Source organism: Apteryx mantelli, chromosome 1 (genome assembly GCF_036417845.1).
Source record: "Apteryx mantelli isolate bAptMan1 chromosome 1, bAptMan1.hap1, whole genome shotgun sequence".
NCBI lineage: Eukaryota > Metazoa > Chordata > Aves > Apterygiformes > Apterygidae > Apteryx > Apteryx mantelli.
The window spans coordinates 86,925,821-86,941,586 of record NC_089978.1 but is presented as its reverse complement, the minus strand read 5'-3'; the positions used below and the strand labels follow the sequence as shown (position 1 = coordinate 86,941,586).

Genomic DNA, 15,766 nt, shown 5'->3' with positions numbered 1-15,766 from the left:
GTCACACATTCAAGAACCTAAATTTGGATTTAGGAGTCCAAGTTCACATACACATTTATTCATAATCGTGGTCACACAGAATAGGCAAGAATTCCGTATTTTCTTTATGCTTCCATGGCATTACCACAGGAAGGTCTCTTCCACCTTGTTTTTTACACTGTGGTCAACATAAATGGAGGCCAGCCAAAAGACCAGTGCTTAGCTGTACTGGCTTTTGGCACAAGTATACCCTCATGCTCTCTAAAGTTGGTATGGGACAGGTTGGAAAAAATGTGCCAGGTCCATAAAACACTAACATAAGGATTGCTGGCACAGTGGTTTGTAATCTTAAGAAAAACAAATGAAATAAACCAAACAAAATGAAAATAAAAAATCCTGATAAAAATCTCCATTTTTATAGCGTATAATTATATAAAATATAATTATACACAGACATACACATACATATTACACTACATAACAATGTAAAACATTAAAAAGTAACTTTCTTGTAAAAGTTCTTCTTGAAATCTACTACAGTGAAATAGAGGCTTCAGACAGATGTCCTGTAACCACCAATGCCCCTGGAATAAGCAGAGGAAGAACTTTCTTTAATACGGAACAAAAGTGCTGTAAACTCCATTAACAGTCATTTTTAAAAAGTGAACATTTCTCAGGGTTGGGAGAAGCTTAAAAAAAAAAGAAAAAGAGAAAGAAAAATGAAAGCAAACTTTTTTAAACAAAAGTCATTCAGCGTCACTGCTGGTGCTCCAGCAACCGTGAGTTATCTGAACATGCTTGGTGTGCCGGACGCACGGGGTCATCGCTGAGAGGAAAGCGGTGGAGGGTACACCGTCCTCGCCGTGACGCGGACAAACTATTCCCATTAGTGCCAATGAGAATGAACCACATACATAAACATCCAGAAGATTACATACCATTCTTGATGGGTAAAACTGACCAGTGGGAACTGGGTTCCAATGCAGGGCAGGTGGAGTGTAGGCAAAAATCGCTATTACTGCACAAGTTAGCATTGGTCCCAGCCCTAGTGCTGCTCTCTCCTCTAAGCCGTGGGACGTGGCATGGGAAAACTGGCGCAGCCAGGACGGGCGCAAGCGAGGGACCTCCGCGCCAGCTCTGCCGGGGTTGGGGGGAACCTACCGCCCTCGTCATCCTTTCCGCCAGGATTTCTGCCTGGAGTGTCCGGCCTTGGCCACTGCCGCGCGGGCACCCAGGCGGGCGCTCGGTGGCAGCGCGGCCAGCGCTGGGCGCCCACCCAGGGCCGCGGGGCCATTGGCTTCACCCAGCCCCTGCGCCTCAAGGGGGGCCTGGCCCCGGCTGGCCATGACCCCCCCCCCCTTATTAGAAAAACATGATTAAATGCAAATAGTGGCTCTACAGGCTAACTGAAAGCTCTCTGCTTTTTTTTTTTTTCTGGCGGTTCACATTCAAGCCGATAACCGTGGAAGCCAGCCCACTTTATGCTCTTACAGTAAGGAAAATATGGTGCAAAATACTCTTGAGGAAAACTCAGATAAACTTTATGTTTACCATAGCCCTCTGGAAAGAGAGAAAGAGAAAAAGAGAAAAACAGCCTGATTTTTGATTCAGGAAATAAGTTATCTACCACATTTAATAAGTTATATACCTCGTGCTTATATAAACAATTTCTTCTTCAAACAAGTCTCGTAAAATGTATCCAAACGTTATATAAATAAAAGAAAATGCCATTACTATACCTTCAGCATAGCTGCACGTAAAGAGATCTCAGAGCGATGGTTTGCATGCTACATAGTCATGACTTGCATGTTTAAAGCACTGCAAATAGTAGCCTACATTCTCTAGTTTCTCTTCTCCTGCTACACATGATAATCACATGATTAATTTCTGTGGCTTTCTGCATTATTTCAGTTGGCTACATTCAAAAAGTTATTTGAGGTCTTTGGAAATACAGGCTCTATGTTATATGCACAACAAAAGTACATTGCTTATACAGGGAACCAGTGTTATGTTACACTGTACAACAGGATTCAACAGCTATGGGCCAAATTAACCCTACATATAGCTTCAGTGACTTCAGCGAACATGCATGAGGGGTTGCATGCATTTAGCCCACTGTCTTCTATAGTCTAAAGCCTCAAGCAAAAGTCTTTGCCCACAGACTGTAAAATCCAGTGACTTGAAATAAATTAAACAAAGTAAGTACTTGACCTCCCTTGAACCATGCAATAAATACAAAAATAAATAGAAGAGATTTGTACCAGTTACATTGATGGGGATAATGCAAGAAGAAATCACTTGGGCATCTTGTTTCATTTTCTCCTCTGGAGTTGGCAGAGGTAGTGCTTTACTCCAATTGGTTTGTTTATCCAGTGTAGAAGGGATATTATGTATTGGATTTTTCGGCCTCTGCCCTAACATGACATCTGTATCTTCGTCCGCTGGTGGATGGGACTGCAAATGAACACATTCAAAATCAGTGTTTACCATTCAGGCATACAAGGTTACTTTTGAAACAAAGCAGACATACAGATCAGAAATCAATTACAGGAGTGAGATGAAGAGTTGTTCTAGAGAAGTCAAACAGTACAAGCTATTCTCCCACGGATAAATAACATACAGTTAATAGAAAAAAATACCTCAACATCCTGGAAACAATTCAGTGTATTTACAGCGACATTTACAGGACATCTTTTCAGTCAGAAGGGCATGTCCTGCATGTTTGTGTATTTGGTTCAAGCATGCACTCAGCTACTATCAGCCTTAGACACGTGACTCCTCCTTTGCATCCGCAACCTTTTGAACACGCAAGTCTGCTGACTACTAGTGAAAACTGGCCCCATATAAACATTCATTTGAGGATAAGCATCAGAAGGCTGAACGCTTCGAAAAGATCCATCCACACTTCAGCAAATCCTTTGCATTTCATTTTATCAAACTAAGGGTATGACCAGAAAAAAGGTACAGAAAAACAACAACTATAAAGTTGGAAGTAGCAGGTGTTGAGAGTGTTGGCGTCAGAAGGATATTGGCCAGAGAGAAGATTAGCCGTCACCAGAAGTGCAAAGAATTATTTAGAAACCATGCAAATACTTGGAACTTGCTACCAAAAGCACTGGACACTGAAGGTAAAGAAACAGGGAAGTAAACTGTGCAGAAGAAACACAGGTGTTTTGTTTTGTTTTAGAAGCAATATTAAATCCCCAAACAATACCCTGTCCTGCAAAACTGTTACAATTTCATCTAGTGAGAGAGAAATAAGCACTTTTTCATGTGGTATCTAGCTGTCAACTCATGTTTTGAAGTCTCTTTGTAGAAAGAAGTTTCCATTTTGTTTGGAAGGGATGGAGGGGAGAAACACTTACCTTTTGTCTGCCTAATTTTCCTCCCTTTTTCAGCTAATACATTTGTCTACAAGCCCTGACATTTCCTCAGCTGGCCTGGGAAGTCTGCCTGCCTCTTTTTTAAAAATAAAGTGCAATACCTTTCAGGCTGGTTTTCTTTTCAGTCCTGAAGTCCCAGCTGCTTAACTACTAGGGTTCTCCCTCTTGACTGCTGTTTACACTTTATTTGCCCGTTTGCGTTTCGGTAGCGAACACTGTTAAGACCAAATCCCGCTCGGCCCCTCTTGGGGACGGTGCTTAGCAGGCAGTTGTTTACCAGCGCACGCTCCCACCCGGGCTGCCACTGTACTTCTGCCATTCCTCCTTGCAGAGTTCGCACAAATCCTGCGGGAATTCACCGGCTCAAGCTTGCCAAGCAGCAGTTACAAACCAGATCTTAACGCAGCAGCTACTATTTAAACTGTTGGAGGACGCTCGCTTACCTGGTCAGCGTCGCCTTCGGGAGCACCCCCAAACCCAAGAGAACAGATGCTTCCTGCTCCCCCTGCACCGCAAAAACCCCTTTATTCCCACACACGATTTTAGTGAAACATTGCAGCCTTCTTTCTCTCTCTGCAGCTTTTGTGCCGATCCCCAGCAGACGTGAATAGCTCATATAAACTTCAAGCACAAAAGACTTTGTCTCCTAGGTAACTCCCCCCCCAAAAAGTTTGATGCATGCACGCAAAAAAAAAAAAACAAAACAAAAACCCCGCACATATGCGCAGAGACACACGCAGACACACACACACACACACACACACACACACACACACACACGGAGAGCCTGCATTTGCTGCTGATTTCTTCCTGAATAACAATGGGCGGCTGGACAAAGCGGGCGCAGTGACCTGCCTGCCAGAGCTCCTCTCCAGCGAACAATGGGATTAGCAACTTTCCAGAGAATAAATACAGGCTTTCGTGCCGGCATCCTCTGAACCATTTCTTACCCTTCGGAAAAAAAGAAAAAGAAAAAGAAAAAAAAAGCAGGCAGGCAGGCGGTTTGGCAAAAACATCGCAAGAAAAGGAAATGCAATTGCTAACGCTTCAGGGTCTGCCCTGGTTCAGGCCTTTAAAAAGAGGCAATAGGAGGAGGTGGCCTTGTGGCCATGAGCTCCTGAAACTGATCCAAGATGAAGAATGAAAGAAGGAGTGAAAAAAAAAAGTCATTATTGTGCCTTATTGACATGAGAAAACAAAAGGCTTCTTTTCAACATGGCGCAGTAAAGTTAGCAAGTGAAAAGCAAGCAAGAGGAAGGGTTAGGATCTGGAAGGGAGAAGAGTGAGACAGGGCTGTTAATTGAGGAATGCTTGTTTTTCCAGTACCTTTCTACTCCATGGGGTCATGTGGCAACACTCAATTGGGGAGGGCGAGCGGGTGCTGTTAAACTATAAATGTGAAATGTAAAAAAGAAAAATTAAATTAAATTAAAAATATACACAAAATGTTTCTGGTCAAAGCACATCATTTTCACCTAAACAAACTAGCATCAGAGGCAAAACAAGCTGAGATTTTCACCTCTATTTCCAATTGATTGGTTTGTTCCCCAGAACAGACTACTTCTTTACAAATGCAGCCCCATCTCATGCAACTGTGCCTACAGAGATGTCTGGACCCATGTGACGTCTGTGCTGATCTTGCTTACTCAGATTAGACACAACTGCTGTGAAATTGGTTCAACCTCCTTGTATGGACATGCTTAAGTTGTCCTAAAAATGCCTTGTGGGGATGCCATTTGGGGGAACTTGAACTGCATACTGACTGAAGCCAAATCAGTGCAAGGCCCTTATCCAATTACATTATCAAAGATCTGTTTCATAATGTAAGGAAATCTGTTGCCTGATCCAGTTAAACAATGGATGTAAATAAGGCTAGTCTTGAGGATGATTTATCAAATAGGCTGATTGTTAAGGGTTTCTGATTTTATCATTTCAACTGCTAAGGTTGCAATCATTGTGTCAGGATGACAACAGCCAATTGGCTTTTTGTATCTTTTTATAACGCTTGAAAGGATAAAGAAAGATGCCCAGAATGTCCTAAGTCTCACTCACTCCCTGGAGCTCTGAAGTCCTTTTATGTTGGGAACTCTGTTTTGTATGTTGTAACCTCCTGCTTTCAAAACCTATGAGTGAAGAACGACCTTTTCTGAAACTAAATAAAAAGGATAAAGAAAACATGACTGTTGATAGCACTGAAATGGTGTAGCAAGTGTTCCTGGTGGGCTGGGGGTGTTATCTGTGGCTCCCCTCGTGCTAGTTAGTAGACCCATGATCATTTTCCTCCTAATCATCATCACCACCACTCTGATGGATAAACCACAGACCTCAGTTTGAATGACTTTGTGTTGTATGGTCCCCTCTCAAAAAAAAAAAAAAAAAAAAAAAAAAGTCGTGCTGAGGCTCCAAAGAACTAATTCTTAGTCTCGTCCTACTCTATTTTGAGACACACAACACTTCCAGCTTTTCCCTGGTCCCATGTACAGGACTAAAACCAAGCGAAGCCTCCAAACGAGCTGTCCATAAGCCTTACAGGAGAGCAGAGGGAGAAAATAAAAAAGGATTGCTCCCAGATAACATTTCTAGCAGGCCAGACACGTTACTGCAAATCCAATTCTAAGCTGGAACAAGGTCCTTGTCTCAGGACAAACACTCCCATTAGTGCAACAACAGGTGCAGAGATAATGCATACATCAACAATTTAAGCCTACTCTTCAGATACACAAGGATGATTTCACCCTTCACCTTCTGGTGCGGTTTACAGTAACATGCTCTGAGCAGATTTACCACAGTTAAAAGGATCAGTTTTTGCACTGAAATTCAGCTTCCCCATGGAAGGTGTCAGAGGATCTCTGCAGAGAGTTGAGCCTGGTGGAGACAGATGCTGCTGAGGTGATGGAGTTCAGGATACAAAAAATCTTCTACATCTTTTAAGCGTTACACAGAGGACCACGGTGGTACTGGTCAGTGCACAAGAAGAAGGAGGTGAGGAGGGACCTCCTGCCCCCAAGCTCTGAGCACAGGTAGATGCACGAGCCGCCCATGGGCAAACCTGCCCTGGACAAACTGTGGGGAGCTCAGCTTTGGCTGTGGGGAGACTAGCAGAGGCTACAGCTGATACAAAAGCTGACTCTATGTACTGTTGGTGCAGGGTTATTGTATCTGCCCCAGAGCGCCGCTGCCTTTCTGACTCCTCTGAGAAAGCATACATGGACCCAAAGAGATTATTTAATGTGCCAAAATCTCACATCTCTATTTAAGCACAGCAGGACAAACTTCCTAGGTTGGAGTCTCACCTGCTTCTCAACATGAATAGCAATAAAAACTAGGAAAATCAAGGGCTGATGAGTGCCCCTTCTTCACTCTGCCATAGGGACAGAGAACGGTAGAGAAGTATTAAGAAGAGGTTGGACAAAAATGGAGGCAGGTCCGAAATGTAGCTTACAGGCAAAATTTCCCCTCCTACTGTCACAGTGGTGCTCCTGAAAATGCCTGTGCCATCGCTATGGCACCAAGGGGTCCCTGAGGTCTCCTACTGCCTGTTCCTACATGGTGCCCAACACAGTGGCAGCTGAGTCCCTTTCGATTATAGCAGCAGTGTCATCACTGAAACAGCTCCTAGCTGGGGAAGGGAGAGATCTGCTTTTCTTTAAATGTTCTCATTCAACTCAGAAGACCAGAATATCTCTAAATGTCTTGAGTAAACACATAATTAAGCAAGAAATTATTATTATATACCCAAGGCTGTTATGGTCTGATGGGCAAATCTGCAGTTAGGCAGTTTTCAAAGTGAATTTCTTTTATGTGAGTGTACTTGGCAAACAGTAACGGTGATAATCAATCTGTTAAATACAAAACCAGAATACTTTAAAAAGGCATTTTCTTTAATGGGCTATGATTGCTTTGAAATCAAACTGGTGTATAATTGCTTGAATAGGGATTTATTCTGCAGTCACTGACAAATGAGAGCATCTTTATTTGTCTAAACTATCCCATCAGCTTCAGTTGCAGAGGTGTCATTGGAAATGCTCTTGAAACTTTGCTTTGCAGTAAAAATCTTAGTTGCATATGCACATGATCTGATTTCTCTGTGCTCTGCATCTCTTCAATGGTAAAGTCTTTGTTTTCTGTGCACTGCAACAAAAAAGTCAGATGTCTAAGTCTGAGCTACTCAGTTAGGCTCCCTCTATACAGAAACAACAAGAGACATTGCCACTGAGCAATTCAGCTTCCCTTCCTTCAGCAGCTAGCTTGGGGTGAGATGAATCACTTCTGAATACTCTCCCCAGTGATTTTAAGAGGAGTCTAGGGTTACTTGCAGATACTTAAGTCAGGACACATGAATCACCCTTTTAGCTAATGAAAATCTTAAACCCCATCAGTGCAGTGACAAGCAATTTTGCAGGCACAAACTTGCCAGCCTGGAAATTTATAGGCCAACCCCATTTATTGTCCCAGAACTGGGATCAGGAGGAAATGAACGGGCCAATAACAGTACAAAAATAGCACTTAATTCCCTCTTTTCCACCCGCAATGCTTTGAGATGCCCCTGTTCAGGATCTTATAAGTTATAAAGGAAGGCTAGTGCAAGAAGCATCCTTCCAGTTAGATCATGTACCCAGCCTGCTTTACTTATAGTGATAGTGTTACAGGAAATACCTTGATTTCAAAGTTAGTGCACAGCATGTAATGAACACAGTGCAAAGGCGAGGGGAAAAACATAAAACCAAGAATGAAGTAATAATTTTTCTTCCGATAATTAAAGAGGTTTTGAGAAACCCAGAGTGTTTTCAAGAGCTATAAGCATTTATCCTCAACATGTTCATCTGATTTAGACCTGGTGGAGTCGATTCCTTCCCCATCCCCCTCAGCATTAGCTTAAAACCTGTGCTGACTATGTACCAGCATGTTATCTCACAGGAAATCTTGGTGGCTGACTCACTGGCCCTGCAGCACCAGGTTTAAGCTGGAGGAGCCGACAAAGCCTTGATGAGGGGAGGCGCTGGCTAACAACACATCTGTATTCTCTAGAGGATTATTTTTTTACTCCTGCTGCCTAAAAGTCACAGCTAAGAGACAGGCATGCGGGATCAATATTATTTATAACTTCAGGCTCCTATAGCAATGGGTGGAGAGAATATCCTTCCTAGGATGACCTTAGGAATAAAGTGGGTGTTATTCCCCCTGAGCACCGCATTAACATATAGCTTAAGCATCAGTAAGCTTCATATATAGCTTATTTCTAGCAGTGAACAGAACACCTGCAGGAAGCTTTCACCCAAACTGAACACAGAAATAATATGTCCTCATTAGCAGTACATCCTGACTTTACATTTGAAAACAATCATTCGTATATTGGAAAGGTAACATGCAGAATAAATGTGAACTAGTGTTTAATTCCAGGATCGCCCCAGTCTAATACTGACTCCTTCTGTGGCCCTGGGTGAAACCTCCCTGACTCAGTTTCTCTACCTGTAAAATGCTACTTCATCAACTCGCAGGAGCTCAGGAAAAAGGCATTGACTGAAATGTGAGAAAAATTAAAGGTCTGCTAAAAGAAAAAGAAATGCTAATAAAAGGTGAGCAGCTTTCCAGTGTTTTCAGGGCACAGTTCACTACTTTAGTTAGATATTAACATTCATGCCTGTACAGCATCTTTCTTTTGCAGTCAACTAACACTGGAAGAGAAAACAAAGGAATACTTCTGACTATGCTATTTCTGCTGCAAAACACATTTCTGCAGGCCTACCTACTCTCAACATTTATATTTTCATATGCTTCACTCTCCTCAAGTTTGTGTTTTATGCTGTGGGTGTTTCATTTTATTTTGGAGCATCACAAATGCGATCGGTTAAAAGTACTGACAATCCTTTAATGATTAATGGGCTGCTCCAATGTTTTGATGAGGTAAAGAAAAAATAAGACTTGTTTTCTGACAGAAGTCATATCACACATGGCATTCCAGCAGCTGAAGCCACAAAATAAAAATCCTATAATACAGGATAGTAGGTATTATGCTTATTGCGCACATGGTACTATGCAAGTTCATTCTGATGAATTACATCAGATAGCTTTTATTTTTAAAGAACAACAGGCAGGATTTGCACACAGAAAATGCATAGCCCAAATAATACCTGGCTCTTAACTCAGTCATTCTTTGCTGAGGTTGGGTACGGCTTCAACACAAAATTGTGGGCAAGTTAGTATGTGCAATCGCCTTTCCCGTTGCTGGGCAAAGCATTCTAAGACAGACCACAGGGAGTATTTCTGAAATGGCAGGGAGATGGAATAAATAACCTGATGGCTTCTTTCCATTTCACATTTCCTCCAAGCCTCAGGGAGAGGCAAAACCTGCCTGGAAAACAGAAGCCTCCTGCTTCTTCGCCCTTAAATCTGGCCTGGATTCTAATTACAAAGAAACTGATACTGAACTTTGTGCAATTGTGAATGTGAGTTTCCAAGTATTATAGGTGCCTTGCTCATCTCCCTTATTTTATTACAACGGCCCTGCCAGGAGGTTTGGGAGAAAGCGTGTTCCCATGACATCTGAATTCTGAAGCTGAGCGCTGGGCTTTTGGAGCTTCACTGGAAAGACTTGAGAAAACCAGAGAAAGGAAAAATGTGAAGAATATGAAACAGAAGTCTGTAGGGCCATTAGAATGACACAGCATCTTCATGCTCAATGACTGGCCTCAGCAGTATTACAAGCAAGGTTGTCATGGGAACATGCGTAAGGAATATTTCTCTTATTTTCACAAGTCTGCACATTCCTCAGATTATGCTTTGTTTTCTTCATTGGCAAAAGTGGCTGAATGAATGATATTTATAAATCTGTTTGGTTGTATATGTCTTCTGCGCACAGAGAGACTAAGTGGGCTGGAGTTTTTCAGCTTGGAAAATGAATGACTGGGATGGCTAGGAAAGTAAAATCATGCCTGCAGAAACAGGTATGGAGAAAGTGAATGAGGAAACATTATTCACTGTTTCTCACAGTCTAAGAACTAGAAAGCATCCAATGAAATTATAAGGCATCAGGTTTAAAACAAACTAAAGATACATTTTCATTCAGATAGTTGAAGTCACTGTCACAGGATGCTGTTGAGGCTAAAGGTATAAATTTGCTAAAAAAAATGGATTAGACAAATTAAGGGCAGACTGGTTTCTCTGTGGCTATTATTCTGTATCTGATTTCTGGCTCAGGAGCTCTGTAACCAATTACTGCATTAAAGTGGAAGGATAAATCATGGGAAGGTTCACTCCGTAATGCCCCTGTTTCCTGAAGGATCCTCTGCTGGCCTCTGGGCTAAGTGGACCTTTCATCAGACAAAGCAGGGCTGTTCCTATAACAAGCCTAGACTGTAAAGCTAACTCCAAACATTTCTTGTCTGGGATACAAAAGATCCTATGACATGCAGTAGTTTGCAGTAGCAGTTCTCTGCTTCCTCTCCATGACAAAGTGATCTTGTGATGAAACAGTCCAAAATGGCCTTCTTGAACCCCTTACGCTGCTATTAGTCATTTTGGATTATGATTTCATTCAGTCTTTCTTGGAAATTGTGGCGCTTTGGCATCTTCCTCCCTGTACAAATAGTCATGCTTAAAAGTGAATCTTATCCGTTACGGTTGAGTTCTCTGTTGTTACTAAAAAAATGCAGGATCTTTGGAAAAGCTGATGATAGCCACCTAACTGTAGCAAAAAAAAAAACCAGCCTGGAAGCCTGTGTTGGGCCAGACACAAGTGACCTGGTTTTCAGTAGCTTTCAGTTCTCACAGTTCTCACAGAGGTAGTTTAAGTTTTTTCAAAATCAAGCCACTTTTTTTAATGCCTTAATGTATGCTTGAACTTGGGCGGCCAGTTTGGAAAACTCAGATCCTGTAACTTTTTAAAATTTCCTAGCTGGGAAAGTTGATTACTTTCCCAATTTACAAGACGCACCAAAAGTGACTTTTATTGTTGTTTAGTATTCCTTTCACCAGCACCTTTGCAATGCATCAGAAAAGGGGAATACAGAAGAGAATGCTCTTCCATGAATAAAAATTGTTGTGGAATTTAACATCTTCAGTTCATTGACGAATAGACAATGCAATCAACTAGCATCAGATATCAAACATAATCAACAGCCCCTGAAGGATATGTATATTTGCAGATGCTTACGCTGAAGAGGCAAGCTAGCCAGTATCAGCAACTTCAACCTTCTCTTGTAACGATATCATTAACTCATGAAGACTGGCACAATATCACCTAGGTATTAACGACTGCAGTATCTTTTAAAAATCTCTGATTAACCCTTCACCAGACAGAGCATTCATGTGCAGTTTCATCTTGTCTTATTCTCCCTTTAGACATATGCCCCGTGAACAATGGGTTCTCCAGAAAAGTGGGTCAAGGCACTTTGGAGTACTCTAGCCTTGAAGTAGTTGTAATTCCTAAAGAAGAACATTGCCAGGTGGCTTGAAATCAATCGGATTGCAACCTCCAAGTAACTCTCACTTGCTCCTCCTTAGGGGAACACTGAACCTGATCAGCTTCCAAAAAATGTGGGCACAAAGCTTCATATTTTCTCTCTTGAAAAGAAAAAGGTGGACTTGTTGGTAAAGCCAAGAAGTCTGTATTCAGCATGACTTAATTTTGCCAACTGATACAGGACTCAAAGGGTTGCTCACTATTATTATTTTGTGTTACAGATGGAAGTAATGTTGCAAATGCATTGGTTGTTTTCCAAACACAGCAAAGACTCAGGCCTTTCACCACTAAGTATGCAAATTCAAAAGACATGCCTTGCTCCCATCTGATACTAACAAAGAGAGCTGTATGTTCTGTATATTGTCCAAACTATTATTTGTAACCTGTTCTGGAGCATAACCTGGGATCATCTCTCCCTTACCTTTCAATGACCCTACAACAGCACTATCTTTGGTAATCCGTTACAAAAGAAAGGAAGCCTGTTTCTCCTTTATGCCTTCCTACTCTTTTCTATGCTGTCTGTTAATCCCAGAACACCTTTTTTCAATTGATTCATAAGGCCTAAAAATTTTATCAGTTCAAGGCTCACAGGTGATGCTTTCCTTGAAATTATCCAGATAAGCAGCCAAAAAACCAGAACAGTCAAACTAATCCAAATCTTATCAAGCACTTCATGCTTTCCAAGGAGAAGCAAAACTTTATATGGACTAGCTGAAGGTTTAGTTCCTGGACAGGTGCTTTACACTGTGACTCCTTTACCATTACAGCATTTCTGTGTCATTAATATAATGGATTAGGATGAAAGTATTTGGATTTTTAAGATAAGTAGGTGGCTATTCAGTAGCTACACATTTATAATGTGCTCATGGCTGTAGCATTTCTGTAGATTTGAACCTGCACATGGAGGATAGATCTATCCTTATGCTGAGGGCTGCCATAAGGCATATGCATCACTTAAGTCAAATTCAGGTCTGACCTGCGGAGTTTAAATGGGATTTAAGGAATGGAATGAATCTTAGCACAGGGGAGAATTTAGCTACAGAGAAGCTTTTATAGATCAAACACCCAGATCCACAGAGGACCAAAGTCCTACTGAAACCAGTGAGAATTAGGGACACAATTGAGTTAAATTTTGTATCTGGGTGTATTTCCTTTAATAGTGGTGAATATCACTTAGTCAATACTAATTTGATTCAAATTAGTGCAGCAGTGGCAAGTCAGCACAGACATACAGGATCAGATCTTCAGTTGGAGTTTCCACTTGGCCGGCGCAAAGACATTTGTGAGAAATGCAGAATCTGAAAAAGTTGCATGGAAGTGGACACTGCACAATAAGGCCATTACCCCTATGTGGAAACAGTGGTTCCTCGTGGCTGGAGAAGTGCTGCCGAGCCCATCTGCAGCCGGAGGAGCCTCAAGCCATTAGTCAAAGCCCTTGAATTCTTGGCTCTTAGCAGTGATAATTCCAGGGCTGAAATTACAGGATTCCTTCCTGGATGTGCTACATTAAGCAGGACTGAAGAATACAAAGGACTATGGATTGGTGTACAAATGACTGAGAGTGTCTGTCTGCTGGCCACACATGAAAAATGAGAGGTTTCTTAGGGGAAACCCACCCTGGAGCTTGCTGCTGGAAACTGTTACCTGAGTAACTTTACTGATCAGTCGTTTATGTCAACTGCGTTGTACCTGCAAGAACTTGCTGGGATATTGCGAACCACTGTCAGACTTAGGTCCCGTAATGCTAATAATATGTTCGTATGTGAGAGCTGTAGCGCAAAGAAAAGACTTACTGGTAGCAAGTGCCGGTCCTTTATTGCTTGCCTCTTTTGACTGCAGATTGCAGGGAAGGGAGGAAAAGGAGGAGCCACCACAGAGATGGAGCCTTGGACTTTTTGCTCTCTGCTCTCACATCGGTTTCGATGCTCTGTTTTGGAGAAGAAATTGAGACATGAATAGGATGTAGAATCCAGTGATGAAGTTCCTCCTCTTCTTCACTGACATTACTTATTATTGTTGTTGTAGCTGAAGGGGAGGAGCATAGCCTGGACTCCCAGGCCCCTGGAAATGCAATGTTTATGGAATACACTGCAGCGTGCGTATTGAAGCTGAATTCTCCCCCAATGGGGCTTTACCCTTCATTCCTAGTGTCTAACTTCTAAGTGCTTGGGCCCGAGATCTGATTTCCAATGGAAACATGCAGCTCGTGTTGCCTTGAAACATCGAGATATACATTAAGATCTGCACTTAATAACAATAAACAGTATAAAATATACCCCTCTGAGGGGAAAGAAGGAAACACAGTCCCAGGTAGGATTTCCTTGCTCGGCTGCACAGCCACACCAGGTCCCGCATGCTAGCTTGGCATCTTGAAGGCTGCTGCTGTGGCAGCTCCTTGTACAGAACTACTTCTGGTTAAACAGATAAAGAGATAATGAAATTCTGATAGAAGAAATAGGTGAGACACAATAAACACGTTTAGGGTAAATTTCAGAACATAACTTCTCTCCAAAATATGCAATCATTTAGAAAATAAAATAAAGCAACACAGGACAAACTGCCTGCTGAATTTGCCTAGCTGCCAGTAAATATGGAGGATGGGAAGTTGCCAAAACTGTGATTTGTTACTTTAAAATGATTAGGCCTTTTCTGTCAGCTGCCTTCCCGAGTCGGTGTCAGGATTTCTCCTGCCCACAAGATGGCAGACGGAGATCAGCCTGCCGCTGGGACAATTGCAAAGCAGATCCACTAAGAACAGAAAAGTCAAATTCTGTTCTATTTTTAACACTACCATGACTGCAATTCCTCTTTATGGCTCTTTGCAGTGCTATGAAGACATACTGCACCTACAGTGTGTTTCTGAGTTAAAATCTGCAGAGAGATTCAAATGTGGTAATTAATTGGAACATTTTATCCAGCTAACAGATGCTGCACAGATCCAAGTAATTGATTATTATGATAACCTAGTAATAGTAATAAATGAGCAAGAAAATGATAGCTGTTGATGCAAAACACCTCCAACACAGGAGGCTGCTGCTGAACATTTTAAAGGTGACCAGCATGGATTTTCTCCTTCTTTATTACACAGAAGAAAGAAAGGATTGTTTGCTTGCTTTTACTTACTTCCTTTTAAAACTTTTCCCTCGGCTAGATTGCCAGTGAAAGCTAACCTTTCCCCACCTTCAGTCTTCCCTGTAGTATGCTATTTGAGGATCATCCAGACATTTTCACCTAGTAAATTCCCTTTATGGCAGGGATCCAGGAGACCTTGCTTGCTCCCACTCCCTCCTTGCATCACGTTATACTTTTTGAGGCTACAGGTCCCAAGTTTGTTATGCAGTATTAGGAGGTGTTCCCTAGCCTGGAGAGAGGAGAGCTGCTAGATCAAACTACCTGGGGTATCACATCTGGCTTTCAGTTGCCACCCTTGAAGGATACAAGTCTCCTCCAGGACCTGTATGATGCTTGTAAACCCCATGCAGACATCTCAGTTTCTGTGGAGTCTCTCTAATGCCACTGGGCTTCCAGTTTTAGCCCTTGGGAAGTCAAGTCTTATCTGCCCTGGAACTGAGGCATCATTTAACATCTGTTTAGCACAGGGAGACAAGATGTCCCTGTCAAAACACGCAGTGCCTCGATCCTTTTGGGGTAGTTGTGTGAATTTGCTCACATATACCATTCAGACATGTCCAGGAAGGTTTCCAGAAGAGCTCTGGAAAACCAGAATTAACTCACTTAGTATTTCTATGGATTTTTATTTTGTTTGTTTTCTTAATAGAAAAAAATGTGAAAGTAGAAGATAAAATGAAAAAGTAAAAAGTCCTTTTCAGCTCTACTCTAGCAATCATAAATGAGCCAAAGAGGGCATAAGCCTTTTGTACTGCTTCTTTCCTCAGCTTGATTTGCTAGACTGAGTGCCTAAGTCCCTGTGGAGACCAGTGCC

At 42.0% G+C, this 15,766-nt stretch overlaps 1 protein-coding gene across 1 annotated transcript in view; it reads right to left on the bottom strand.

Moving 5' to 3' along the window:
• NHS (NHS actin remodeling regulator) overlaps nt 1-15,766 on the bottom strand; it is a 270,879-nt gene that overhangs the window by 10,986 nt on the left and 244,127 nt on the right. Inside the window, exons 3-5 of the mRNA XM_067297037.1 lie at nt 13,617-13,750; nt 4,689-4,751; nt 2,241-2,433 (exon numbers count right to left, since the gene is read on the bottom strand). Of these exons, the coding sequence (XP_067153138.1) occupies nt 2,241-2,433; nt 4,689-4,751; nt 13,617-13,750 (390 nt within the window). The remainder of the gene's footprint in view (nt 1-2,240; nt 2,434-4,688; nt 4,752-13,616; nt 13,751-15,766) is intronic.